The 14,356-nt window shown below is 34.0% G+C and overlaps 1 protein-coding gene and 1 non-coding gene across 2 annotated transcripts; both read left to right on the top strand.

Moving 5' to 3' along the window:
* The first annotated feature begins 4,350 nt into the window (after window positions 1–4,350).
* LOC131615861 (glutathione S-transferase F9-like) lies at window positions 4,351–6,427 on the top strand. The gene is made up of 3 exons (XM_058887031.1): window positions 4,351–4,546; window positions 4,654–4,702; window positions 5,646–6,427. Exons 1-3 carry the CDS (start codon window positions 4,403–4,405, stop codon window positions 6,092–6,094), a joined length of 642 nt encoding a protein of 213 aa, XP_058743014.1. The 5' UTR covers window positions 4,351–4,402; the 3' UTR covers window positions 6,095–6,427.
* A 686-nt stretch (window positions 6,428–7,113) lies between these two features.
* On the top strand, window positions 7,114–7,246 carry LOC131621194 (small nucleolar RNA Z247). The gene has a single exon (XR_009289520.1). It is a non-coding gene; the product is annotated as a small nucleolar RNA Z247 (small nucleolar RNA).
* Window positions 7,247–14,356: the final 7,110 nt, after the last annotated feature.

The following is a 14,356-nucleotide window of genomic DNA, read 5'->3' as shown; positions in this document are numbered from 1 at the left end:
GGAGAGCGCAGCCGCGGTGATACTCTGTGAACAGCTCGTTACCCACACCCTCAGCCTCGGCAGCCGCGTCCAGGTGGTGCTCAAAATAAGTGCTCAGTGTGGTGAACCGGACATGAGGCCCAGAAGTCGTGGTGCACTCATAGTGAGCAACCTCGTTCTCCATGCCCAAGTAGAGCATCATCCACTCAATGGCCTCCACCCTCTAGATCTTGGAGTGGGTCAACAGCGGCCCCTTAATCGGAAGGTGGAGAAGACACTGCACGTCGTGCAAGGTGGTCGTCATCTCCTCAACCGGCAAGTGGAAAGAGGACGTCTCCTTGTGCCAACGCTCCACAAATGCCCCCTGCATGCCGGTGCTGATCGTGGTGTACCCCGTCATGCAGAGCCCGCTGAGCCCTGAACCTCGCACATGGTCGTTAAACCACTCAGTTGCTGGTTTAAACAGACCGAAAATCTTGCGGGCGTGGTTGACCATTTTCAGCGGCTCTCTCTCCTGTTACAAAAAAAAACAAATAAGCGACATATATTAAATAAGCGGACATATATCAAATAAGCGACAAATAAACGGTTAGATTATAAAAAATGGTGACAAATAAACGGTTAAATTAAAAAAATACCTCTCCCTCCCAGATCCGCCGAGCGACGTGATCGTGGTAGTGAATCAGCACGGAAGTGTCAAAGGGTCCTCCCAGATAGCCATCCTCCTGCTCATCCTCCTCCCCGGATGGAGGGTCAACATCCGGTACACCCTCCGACTCGTGGTATGGCACTGACACCTCCTCCTCCTCCTCCTCCTCTCGCTGGCGGGAAGAAGATACCCGAGCCAGCCGACTCCTAGATCCTGAAGCAGATGTACCCTCTCCCACGTCCACGGGAACTCGCACACGGCGTCCCCGGCCCTGCCCCCGTCCCTGGGTCGACGCCAGCTGCGCCGCCGCCCGCTCGCGTCTAGCCGACGCAGTCTGAGACTCTCTCCCCTGTCTGATGCGTGCTGGTTGGTTGCCTGACATGTTCCTGTAAACAATTGAAATCGATTAATATGCGAGACAAAAGAAGAAACAAAAATAATTGAAATTCTGATACAGTTTGGAAGTTCATTTCCGAAAACTGGGATGGAGGTGTTTTCGGAAATGAACTTCCGAAACACCCCTGCGATGGAGTTTTCTGCAACTCACATGGCAGACCCCAAAACCAAACATCAAACCTATGTCTACACATTCTAAACATCCTAAATATCAGTATAAATCTAACCTAATACATTTTTTGCTATTTGTAAACACCCTAATATACATTTTAATCATAGATCTTAAAATCAAAATGCTTACCGATTGAATGGATTTGAGGACTTTTGAATGTAATAGAGCAAGTAGTTGGAGCCTTTGAGGTAGCTTGGAACTGGTTTGCACAAAAATCTCTTGGGGTGTGAGTTTGGAAGAAGATTAGGGTAAATGATTAGGGGGAGGGGGCTGTTTTGCTTAATCTGCAAAACGTGCAGTATTTCGGAAATGAACTTCCGAAATGGTGTTTTCGGAAGTGCATTTCCGAAATAAGTCAATTTTTTTTTTAAAAAAAAAAGGCGCTTTCGAAGATGCATCTCCGAAAACACCTTTTTCTTGCATTTCGGAAGTTCATTTCCGAAGTCAGGGGTATTCTGGGTTTTTCACCAGAGGTGAGCTAGAAGGTTGGGAGGTGGCCAAAGAAATTCTCTAAATTATTTGGGCACACACAAAACCACAAATTAGTTAATCATTTTAAGGGTTAAATAAGTTTTTGGTCCCTATAAATATTACAATTTCATTTTTAGTCTCTCTCTGCCTTTAGGCAACAGTTTTATCTGATTTTAGCAATGATTTTTTTGTAAAAACCGTTGGTTAAAAGTAAGGAGAGACTAAAAATGAAAACTGCAATATTTATAGGAACCAAAAACTTATTTAACCCTTATTTCAATAATAATGATAAAATTTGATTTTTTTTTTTTTCTTTCCTACTTTCCCCTTCTATGCATGTGAGCCTAAATAAATTTAATTTGTACGTGGTTGTGATCATGCAAGCCTTTCTTGATCCAATTGATTGTTAGAGATGGAATAGGGGACGCAATGTGTTATAGGTCTATGCAATAATGAAATTCATAAATAAAGAATTAGAGGATTGTTTAATGCACCCTAAAAGTTGAGTTTTCAATTTGATGAAAAATAAAAATATTCTTAAAATCTAAATATTTTAAATATATATCTCCGGACGCATGTGCATCACATTCACACACAATTTTTTTTGTTTTTAGTCACGTCCCAAATCTATGAGTAAATTAAATTTAGAAATGCATATTTATGTATCTTACACATGTATTTTCATATTCTAGTGAAACAGAACAGAAACGGAACAGATACAGAAACAGAGATAAATTAGCATCAATAATTATTATGACATACATAAAAAATGAAATATTATAGATAATCGTTAAAATAAATGGAACAATAAATTTTCCTATCAAGTAAGACGTTTCAACATCTTCAAGATATCTTCGATGGATCTTGCAATCCTCACAACCAGTTCGACTAAACATTTTGTTTTGTAACGGTGAAATGTGCTCCACATAACCCTTAAATCTCCATCTGTCTTCAGCTCAAAGTTGTTGAATTGTGTCTTCCTTTCGTTGTCAATCAAGGATAAACAATACTCAAGTTTGATAACTTTTCGATTACCTGAGTATTCTAAGAGATTCCCTAGTATAGATTTCAGATCTACAAGAGAGGTGTATTCAGTGACCTTAAATTCAAGTGAGGTCTTCGCGCCACTGAAGTAAACAAATCCAACATACCAATATATACTCATTTTGGTTTGGTGTATTTTTGGATGCACCCGACACTATTTACACACAACTCAGAAACAGAGTCTATTTTGGCATAAACTAGATGCACCTGTCAAAAACGCTTTAAGTTTGTATTTGACTTTCTTTGTTCTCTTATACTCTTGTATTAGAGTGTTGTGAGATATAGTTAAATATTTATTTTGGAGGGTGTGAGTGTACTGGAGGTCTGGGTTAGTTGAGAGTATATTATGTGTTGTAATAATTTTAACATAGTGTTATGGTCTGGGTTAGTTGAGAGTATATTATGTGTTGTAAAAAATTTCACATAGTGTTATTCTCTGGTTGTCTATTGACAACAACTGTGGTTTTTTCTCCGGTTTTGGAGTTTCCATGTTATGTTATTGTGTTCCTCTTTTTTCTCCATGTTTATTATTTTCCGAACATAATTGTCATTGACAAGATCAGAAACATCTTGAGCTCCAAACAACACACACATCTTTCCGTTGAATACTGGGAGCTTGTGTTCAAGCTACCGTTTCTGCTGTTCATCTTCGTTTTTGTGCAAATCACTTAATTCTCACCAACACTCGTGATTCTTCTTCGATTTTGATTTTCAAATCAGTGTGAATTTGAGGAACGAAATCAATCACACACCTTACGTACACTTATGTTTCCCTGTAAATAGAACCAGAACACTAGATATCAATTTTTGGAGTTTACACCTCCATTGATGCCTAAGAAGATGAAGATGAAGATGAAATGAATGTTAGATAGAGAGAGATACGTAACTAATTTTTATTTTCAAATTCAATTTTATCACCAATGAATAATCACTCTAACAAACTGAATGCAACTTCGGTTTATATACCCACAATATAATTTAAATGCAAATTAAATTAAACTTAAATGCAAATGAATCTTAAATGCAACCTAAATTCAAACTACTTGAATCTAAATTACATCTCTTAGTAAAATTTTGATAAACAGAAACTACTTATCTCTTACTGTTTGCGTTTTTGATTTTATTTTGGAAAATCATTAAAAAAATTAAACCTTGTAAAATTTCAATAAAAAGAAAAAATGGAGATGACAAGTCACACAAATAAGGGGGAAGTGTTTAAAAAATATTAATTATTGAGCAAATTTAAATTGATAATTAATCTATGCAGCAAATTTTTATAAAAAATGTATGTAGGTCATTCTCACATGTTCTTTGCTAGACATATGGTCCCATTATTCCTCCGATCCACCTTGTTTGTTTGTTCAACATTTTAGCTTCTACATTTTCACCTTTTTTAGCTAAACCTTTTTCAGTATGATCAATAAAAATAAAAATGTTGTGATATTAATTGCGGTTATTTTTTACAAAATTAACTATAATTTTTATAAAAAAAAATTAACTATAATTTTTCATTATAAAACATGAATAATGGTATTGATATTAGCCTCTCCCGCTATTGCGGCCGTTTTTGAGGCCTTAAGCATTGCCACTATCACTTATAATCTATTAATATCAAGTGAACGAACAAAAAGCTTCTATAATCCTTCTTCTCTCTAATTGGAGCATTTTTTTTTTGTAAGAAAAACCAAACCATGGTAGTGAAGGTGTATGGTCCCCATTGTTCCTCAGCCAAACGGGTTCTAGTTTGTCTGATTGAGAAGGAAATAGAATTTGAGGTTGTCCCTGTTAATGTCTTCAACAATGAACACAAAGATCCTCAGTACCTCAAATTACAGGTTCTATTTTCCTTTCATCTTTCTTAAACATACTAAAAGTATATAAAAATATTTTTATTTAATTCTTCATTTTCTGACTCATATTCTTTGTTCATCATTTTCTGCAGCCTTTTGGAACTGTTCCTGTGATTCAAGATGGAGACTATACCCTTTATGGTTAAACATCTTAACCCCACATTCTACATTTCTACTAAAATTTTATTATATTTTTGTCGGCGATAATAACTACAAGAAATTCATGTGGTGACATCTGATATGAGTTGGAACCTGAGACATGATGTCGGCTATAGGATAACAATATTGATATTTGCAAGATGAATATATCCTTGTCGTTAATAATAACCACGGGAAACTCATGTTGTGAGATTTGGTCACGGTTCGAACCTGTCTCTCTTTATCTAACTACTAAAAATTCATTTTGTGAGGTCTGGTCTCAGGTTCAAACATGAGACATCGCTCTAGATTAATAATATTGATATTTGCAAGATGAATTTTACATCTTGTCAGTGATAATAATTATTAAAAATTCAACTGTGAGATCTGATCGCAGATTCAGACCTGAGATACAATGTCTTGTTTTAGACTAACTATATTGATATTTGTAAAATGAACTTTATATCTTTGTAAGAGAAGAACCACTAGAAACTCACATTCTGAAATCTAGTCTAAGATTCGAACATGAGACGAGATGTCTGACTCTGACCTAACAATATCGATATTTGCAAGAGGAATTAGTTTTTAAGGACTTATTTTTATGTTCTTACTAAGAAACTTTATATCCTTGATATTTGTAAGTTACAACTTTATATCTTGTCAGTAATAATATCTACTAAAAATTAATGTTGTGAGGTGTTGTCTAGTATCGGGTTTGAACCTGAGACAAGATGTCTCGCTAGAGACTAACAATATTAATTTTTGCAAGATGAACTTTATATCCTTATTAATGATAATAACCATTGAAAATTCATGTTGTGTGGTCTAGTATCGGGTTCAAACCTAAGACATGATGTCAGACTCTAGTCTACCAATATAATATTGGTATTTGCCAGATGAAATAGGTTTTACAGACTTATTTTTATGTTTTTACTTGATTGTGTAGAATCTCGGGCTATAATGAGGTACTATGCAGAAAAATACAGATCTCAAGGAGTTGAGTTACTAGGAAAAACAATAGAAGAAAAAGGTCTTATAGAACAATGGTTAGAAGTTGAAGCACACAGCTATCATCCCCCAGCATACAACTTGACCATTCATGTTTTGTTTACTGCACTAACAACTAACAAGACTCCAGATCCTAAGGTAATTGAAGAGAGTGAAGCAAAGCTTGTGAAGGTGTTGGACATTTATGAAGAGAGGCTTTCAAAGAGCAAGTATTTGGCTGGTGATTTTTTTAGTCTTGCGGATATGAGTCACCTTCCATTTACTTATTATATTAATAATATGGGGAAAGACTATTTGATTAAAGATAGGAAACATGTTAGTGCTTGGTGGGATGATATAAGTAGTAGACCGTCGTGGAAGAAGGTTCATGAGTTGTATAAAGTATAAATTTCCCGTTTAAGTGTGTGTTTGGATTGATAGAATTGCATAATCACGATGAATCGTTGTAATTTTGTTAAATGTTAGACTTTTTAACTTTAACAAAATCATCACTTTAGATGTTGAAGTAATATCACTTTTGGAGAAAGTGGAATTGGTATTATTGAAAAGAATAAATGTGGTTCTAATAAGTTTCAAGGGAAGTGAGAGGTTTAGGACCATATAGTGGATTATTGTTCACTATCAGTTATTTCTCTCTTTTCAATTTTAGCTATATTGAAATTAGATGTAATTAGAAACATAATTCCTTAATATCAGCACTGTGTCCCTATTGTTCTATGTAAAGTCAATAGCTTTTATGTTGTAATCATAGACTAGAATATTATGTTTCCATATTCAGTGTATAGCCATCAATACTGGCTTTATTGAAGGATCATGTTGTTCCTCATTATCTGTATATATGTGTATGTTATTGATCAATAGAATCATCACAATTTTATACATATTATAATTTTTAACTTGGTATCAGAGTAACATTGCCAAAAGGCTCGTTATCCAATCAATAACCATGGCATCCGCTGCAAATACAAAAAAAAAAATCTTCCATCAACAATCTCTGTCAAGTTGGATAGAGACAATTTTCCCTCGTGGAATCCCCTAGTCTTTCCCATCATTAGAGGCTGAAGACTTGAAGGATACATGCTAGGGAAAAAGGAGTTTCTAGAGCAATATATCACAAATTCAGATTCAAGCAAGAAGCTGAATCTTTCGTTTGAAAATTGACAAGCTTATGACCAACAACTTCTAGGTTGGTTAAAGAATTTCATTACTGCATACATTGCAACACACTTTTTGCACTATGAAAATTCAAAGCAACTCTAAGAGTAGGCCCAAAGTCTAGTTGGAGCACATACAAGGTCTAGAGTCACCTACATGAAGTCAGAATTCCACAGTACCAGGAAAGGTGAAACGAAAATGCATCCAAGAAGAAAAATCTTGCTGATAAACTCAAGCTGGCAAGAAATCTAATTCTTAACTCAGATCTAATCATTCAAACCCTAAATGGATTAGATTTTGAGTACAATCCTGTAGTGGTAAAACTCTCTGATCAAATCAATCTCAGTTGGATTGATTTACTATCGCAATTGCTGAGTTTTGAGAGTAGAATTGAGCAGCTCAATTCCTTTAACAGCCTAAGTCTTAATGCCTCAGTAAATGTTGCAAACAAGACTGATTATAAAGGAAACTGGAGAAACAATAGACTTGGCTTCCATGGCTCAAATGGAAACTAGAGAGGCTTCAACTCGAGAGATTGGAGAGGAGGCAGAGGTAGAGGCAGGTTCCCTAAACCTACCTGTCAAGTATGCTCAAATATTGGTCATACAGCACTGTAATGCTTCTACAGGTTTGACAAAACCTACGCAGAAAAGGAAGAGAAATCTGCATTCCTAGCATCACAAGGAATCAATCAAGAATATGACTAGTACTTTGACAGTGGAGCGAGCAATCATGTGACACATCAAACTATTCAATAAAAGAACTCTCTGATATTGGAAATGGTGAGCAACTAGAAATTATAGCCACTTGCTCTTCCAAATTGTTTAATATTAAACCTGATTTAATATAAACCATTCAATAAAAGCAGATATTATTTAATATCAAACCTGATTTATCTTTGATGTTCAAAAATTTAATTTTTTTAGATATGATTTTACTTTTAGTATTCAAAATTTACGCAGTTGTTTTATTTAATTTTTTCTTTTGAAAATTTAGTAATATATTAACTAAAATTAAAACTACTATTAAAATATAATAAATTATATTAAAATTTCAATTTATCAAAAAATATTAGTGTTTTTTATGATAAAACGATATCATTTATACTAAAAGAAATGTTATAAATATTTGTGTACGATAAAAGAGCATGAGACAATTATGATAAAAAATAAATAATTTTGTTATGAGAAAGATAAATTTATCATTATTTTTACATTTCTACAATTATGTATTATCATTTTATTTAATTAGTACACATAACAAAAAGTTTTATCACCGTATCAAAAGTAAATTTTGTTTCTTTATAAAAACGTAGAAAATAATAAACATTAATTGTAATAATTCTAATTATTATAATAATATATGTTAAACGTAGAAACTTTTAAGCATTTGACGGGAACTGCCATACATTTTAGGTTTAAAAAAATTGGCTAATATTCTAAATAGGTTTAATACATTTTTAGAAAGTCCCTGAACACATGAAATGGGCTAATATCTCAAATAGGTTCAATTATTGACCCGGACATATGAAATATAGTAGGCCTCAAGACGATTCTTTTGGCATATGGATCGCTTCAAACTGACATAGGCACATAGCAGACAGAAGTTATGAAATTTTGAACCCCTAAAAAGTAGCTGAACAGTAAATCTAAATTTTAGGTAATTTGTACTTTTTGGCATTTTCTTCAAAGGATTGGCTTCCGACCCGAACACGAAAGATGTAGAGGATGTCAACACGGTCCTAACAACGTTAGAACCAAGTTAAGACGACTTTCCAATCAGAAATTACAAATTTCACACTTGCATTATAAGAACGGTCTTTTAATCCGAGCTGTCTCGAACCAGCAAAAACTCTTTAATTTTTTTCTTTGAACGACGAAATAAACGTACGTATTTAAAAAGCTGATACATTTTATCTTAATTTTAATTAAATTCATTGTGACACTTTTGTTTATGAACTTTTGTGACACTTTTGTTTATGGACTTTATCATTCTAGAAAAATTATATTATTGAAGAAAAATAGAAAACAAAAATAAAATTGATTAAAATAAAATAATATACTTTTAAATAATAGTTGTGAAAAAGTATATCATTAAATAGAAATTAATTGATGATGAACTTGAAGTAAAGTAAACACTAGAGGAGAAAACAAAATAAACTAGTTTATATTAAAGTTTAGAGGATGACGATAAAATTGACTGAGCATGAACTATTCGTAAAGATTTAGATTGGAAAAGAAAACCATCTCTACCAAAAAAAATTAATACAAGATTTAACTAGTAGATTTATGGTGATTAGACAAATATGATTTAATAGATTTAATCAATTTTATGGGCTAAATTAAAGGTATAATATTACTATTAAATTGAATGTGTTTTTTTGTGTGGCTTAAGCATCCAATCCACTTAAGGTGAATTTAGAGATGGCAAATAGACTCAATCCCGTAAGGTCCATCCGCACCCGAATCCAAGTCAACAGATAAAAATCTGAATTGATTGGACTCGGATTTGAGTGTCATCCGATATTTAAGATAGAAGTTTTGGTAGTGTGAAACCCGTACCTAAAATATATATATAATTTTACAAAAAAAATACATAAGTTTCCCTAAATATTATATATAATTTTACGTTGTATTTTAATGTTGTTGTTGTATTTTATGTCCTTAAATATATTTTAATTCTACGGTGTTTTTTCTCCTGTTTGGATGGATCGAAAATTTCAATGTTGTTGTATTTTATGTGGTTTGCTGTGGGGTTCGGGTTCGAGTGGAAAAACTCGAACCTAACAGATGCAAGTGTGGGTATTATTTTATCATCCCGAATAGTCTTTGGGTTTGAGTTTGAGTTTGAATTCGGGTGGTGATTTTGAGTGCGAGTTTGGATAATGTGAAACCCGCACCCGACCCTACTCGTTGTTATCCTAGGTGCATCCGCCATTGGTCTTCGTGCTTTCAAAAGTGTCTTTGAAATGTTTCCAAATATAATAATTATTTTTTTTTATCAAAAACTTGTATTTTATGAATTAAGTCTATTAATCTCTTATTGGTTAATTAGATGTGATTAGTAACCTTTTTTAGACATTAACCTTAATTTGATTATTCTAAAATTGATTTTCTACTAAATTATGAAAAATAATAATAAAATAAAGGGAAAAGTTAACATGTGCCCCAAGGGCACAAGTTAATGAGATATTTATAGAAATTTTTTCTTGGAATTTGTGCATTTAATGTATCGAAACTTTAAATATGACTTTATTGCATTTAATTATATTTAACTTTTTCTAATTATAGTATCTTTAACATGTGCCCTTAGGGCACACGTTAGCATGACCCTAAAATAAATTAGTAGGAGATTAAAGTTGGTTTAAAAATAGAGCAGTCTGATGTATGTCTTTTTGCTCTTGAGAGTTTGGATGTGAGGCGCACGCCTTGTTCGTCATAACCCTCGTTTTTTCTTCATGAGTACAATTTGGTCGCTCTAAGCATCGCTAATTTTTTAAATAAATTAATAATTTAAGTGCAAAGAATAAAAGTCGGTTAGATGGATGTACATCCACTTTAACCGTCAAGTTTGCGAGACGCGAGTTGCACAACTTGTTTGTTTCAATTCTCATTTTTTATAAACTAACCAAAATCTGATTAAAAAGAGAATAATTGGATATACATCCTTTTATCCTCAAGTAAGCGGACGCGGGTCGTACGATTTGTTGTAGTTTGATTGTTTCTCTTCCTCCTAAAAACAATGAAAACCATCAAACTTCTATTTTTCGCCATAGCGCTAGCAAATTCCTTTTTATTTTCAATCAATGAGCCTTTTTCTGCCTCTATGCGATCAAATTTTTTATTTATAATCAACCAACGCACAAGTTTTTGCTACCAAGAATTATTTAGCTTTGAACTCCCCATTGCATCAGGAGATACGTAAAAGCAAGAGACAAATCTTATCAAACACCCTAAGAAAAAAATATTTTTCCTTTCTTGTAAAAAATGTCGTAATAATTAGGAGAAATCAAGTACATTAGGGTTAGCACTATTCTTTCTGCAAAATTAATTAGATTTAACAATTATTTAAAAGGAATGTCGTAGGGTGATATTACCTTCCCTATACATAATTGACTCCCGAACCTAATTTTTCATGTCATGATATTGAAGATAAATCAAGCGGTCAAAGATGCTCAAGATGGTTCATCAAGCTATCAAGTTATCCTCTTGAAGATGTTCTTGAACAACAAGTCATATCTTTGAAGTCAACACTATGATCAAGCGATGTTCAAGTAAAGACTTTTGTTTCTAGGATCGTCCACGGTTTAACCTCTCAACTCTCAAATGATGGTAATCAACTTGAAAATATCTCAAGTCTCATTAAGAGACTCAAGGTTCATGTGTGATGATAAACTCAAAGATAATGATGTTAAAAGTTAAATCTTCAGAGTTCAGAAAGAGAGGAAGTGTGAAAGCTTGTCTGGCCGCGTCTGTTTGAGTGACCAATGTCTTGTTAAGACACAAGGGTATTTATAGAATACTATGGATAAACCACACACTAAAAATATTTGATAAGGCTATCATATTTCACTTAAACCACCTAAAAAAATAATAACCTAGCCAACTAATTAGGGGAGTGTCTCATTGATTTGAAGAATTTTTCCAACTAAATGGCCAAATGACCTAATTGATTATTTTCATTAAGTTGATTCTAAAATCGATTGAGATAGTGTATTAATGATTGGTAATGGATAAATATCAAAATCTTCTATTTATGGCTTGGACAATCAATTAATGAAGGTCAATAATCAATTGGCCTAATCGATTATGGTATTGATTTAGCCCGTGGATTATTTTAAAAGTTAAACCATAATTTAGACTATAAATAGAGAGCTTCTATCTCACTTTTCTACATGTAGAAAACGAGCTTTGATCTTACTTTGATTTCTCTCATCATTCTCTAAATCTCTCTTTTTTCTTACATATATTTATCCAAAGTTCTTCCAGAATATTCTTGAGTCTAAGTGAAGTATGAGAGATAAGTTATAATTTACCAAGAGCGTATTATCCTTTATGTAAAATATTTTTCCATAAAAAGTTGTTTGGTTGCGAGCTAAGCCAGTAAAAGCTCTTGTTTGGATTGGCGGATTATCTTAGGAAGTCTTTATTTGGTTCATGAGTTTAGCCAAGATGAAGTTCTATTTTGGATCATGAAAATCAACCATTAAAATTCTACAACGGTTCTTGAGTTTAACCCAGTTAAAAGCTCTATTGGTTTGAGATTAGCCTAGTTAAAGCCTCACTTTGTTCTTGAGTTCATCCTGATATAAAATCTCATTTGGTTTGAGATCAGCCTGTATAAAGTCTCGACTAGATTCGTGGTCAGCCTGTATAAAACACTAGTTCCATTTATAAGATAGTCAACTCTAAACTCAATCTTTGGGTAATACCAGCCTTTGGAAAAATCTCTATTTATTTTGAAGGATAACAACACTAGACTTTGTTTGTTGTTTGATTGGAAGTTAGCCTTGTAACATCATTTCCTTGTATATGGAGGTCTGTGGGCAGATCCTTCTAAAATCTCCCAATTTTATTGGATGCTCTCATGAATAGTTATTGGGGACAATAGTAAGTCAATTAAGGCAAAACTTGTATAAATATTTGGTGTAAGTCTCTATTCCTTGTCTCTTTACTTTGTTGTCTTTACTTGGGTTTTTCATTGTTTATTACTCGTTTGATAACTAACAGATAAGAACTTAGGAAGGTTCACGTACCAGTTTAGGGCCGCTTCCTTCAATGTTTCGGTCAAAAGATTTGAGGGAGTTTTGTGGGCTAATTATTTCCATTTGAGTATTTATGGCTATGAATTATTCTAACTGATCACTATTTCCATCAAATACTACCAATGACGGCAACATGAATTTATCTGAGACAAGGGCATCACAGATTTTGACAAAGAGAGGTTGAGGATCCAAATCATTTATGCTCTGTTGGTCATCATCCTCTTGGTTATGTTGTTAGATGTTCAGACGATTGTTTGAAGAGTTTTGTTTTGACGACACAACTCATTTTGGGGTGTCTGCATCTTTATTGTCACATCATTGTCGCTAGATTTAGATTTGTGCCTCGTACCCACCATTAAGAAATAGTGGTTGAGTGAAACAAAGACTCTTTTAAGAAATCAGTATGATTCATATTAGTTTTACTGGGCCCTGCAACGGATGTGAGTATAATAGTTGATACTTTTTTGTGATGGACAAGCAATGCCTCAATCTAAATGATAATTCGTCCATCAAGAATTTGATTGTTACATATGTTATGTTGTTACTATATTCCATTGCTTTGTTTCTCCCTTGTTTGAGATTTTGATTACGTGGCCAGCTCTTATGATTTATAATGTTATGGTAGTTGTATTATTACAACCATTTGTTGTCTTATTACTTTGTCAAGTGCTCAACTATGTAGCTTTTTATCCTACATTCACTACGCCAAATTTAAGTTTTAGCAGCACACCTACTAAAGCGCTTCTAGTAAAAAGCGCTGTTATAGGTTGCACTAAAAACAAAATAAAAAAACACGCTAAAAAAGCGCTCTTAAAGGGGGGGTAATGAAAGCGCTTTTCAAAAGCGCTCTTATAGGGGGGGCTATGAAAGCGCTTTCTAAAAGCGCTCTTAAAGGGGGGGGTATGACAGCGCTTTTCAAAAGCGCTCTTATAGGGGTCTTATAGTGGGGGATATGAAAGCGCTTTTGAAAGCGCTCTTAAAGGGGGGGTTACAAAAGCGCTTTTTAAGAGAAAGCGCTGGCATAGGTGGCCCTTCTAAAGCGCTTTTCAGAAGCGCCCTCGTAGGTGTTTTAAAATAAAACAAATTAAACTTGCCCCAATTAATTTCAGAAGCGCTTCTCAGTATCTTTCTCTTCTTCTCCTCGCGAACAAAACCCAGAATCCCTAAATCTCAGATTCTTCCCTAAATCAATTTCAGTTCCTCCGTCCTCCGTCTCCGCCGCCGTTTCCGCCTCCGTCTCCGCCTCTGTTCGCCGTTTCCGCCTCCGTCCGTTCTCCGTTCTCCCTCCGTTCTCCGTTCTCCCTGCATCCCTTTAGGTAATTTCTAAGTTTTTGAATATGCTGTATGTGGGTTGCTATATGTTCTTATTCATACTGATATATGTTTTTGAATATGCTTATGAGAATTTGTTTGGAATTTTATATGGAACATTTAGAATCTTTAGAACTGACATTTAGAACAACACTGACATTTGGAACAACACTGAGTTTTGGTGGGTTGCTATATGTTCTTATTCATACTGCTATATGTTTTTGAATATGCTTATGAGAATTTGTTTGGAATTTTATATGGAACATTTAGAATCTTTAGAACTGACATTTAGAACAACACTGACATTTGGAACAACATTGAGTTTTGGTGGAAAGATTGAGGAAATTCTGAAATTCTGGGGAGTTTCATAGTTATGGTGAATTGATGAAATTGGATGATCATGTTTTGTGTTGTTGTTT

This window comes from Vicia villosa, linkage group LG7 (genome assembly GCF_029867415.1).
Source record: "Vicia villosa cultivar HV-30 ecotype Madison, WI linkage group LG7, Vvil1.0, whole genome shotgun sequence".
Classification (NCBI taxonomy): Eukaryota; Viridiplantae; Streptophyta; class Magnoliopsida; order Fabales; family Fabaceae; genus Vicia; species Vicia villosa.
Note: the sequence above shows the minus strand (reverse complement) of the source record. Positions and strands in the feature narration are given on the sequence as shown.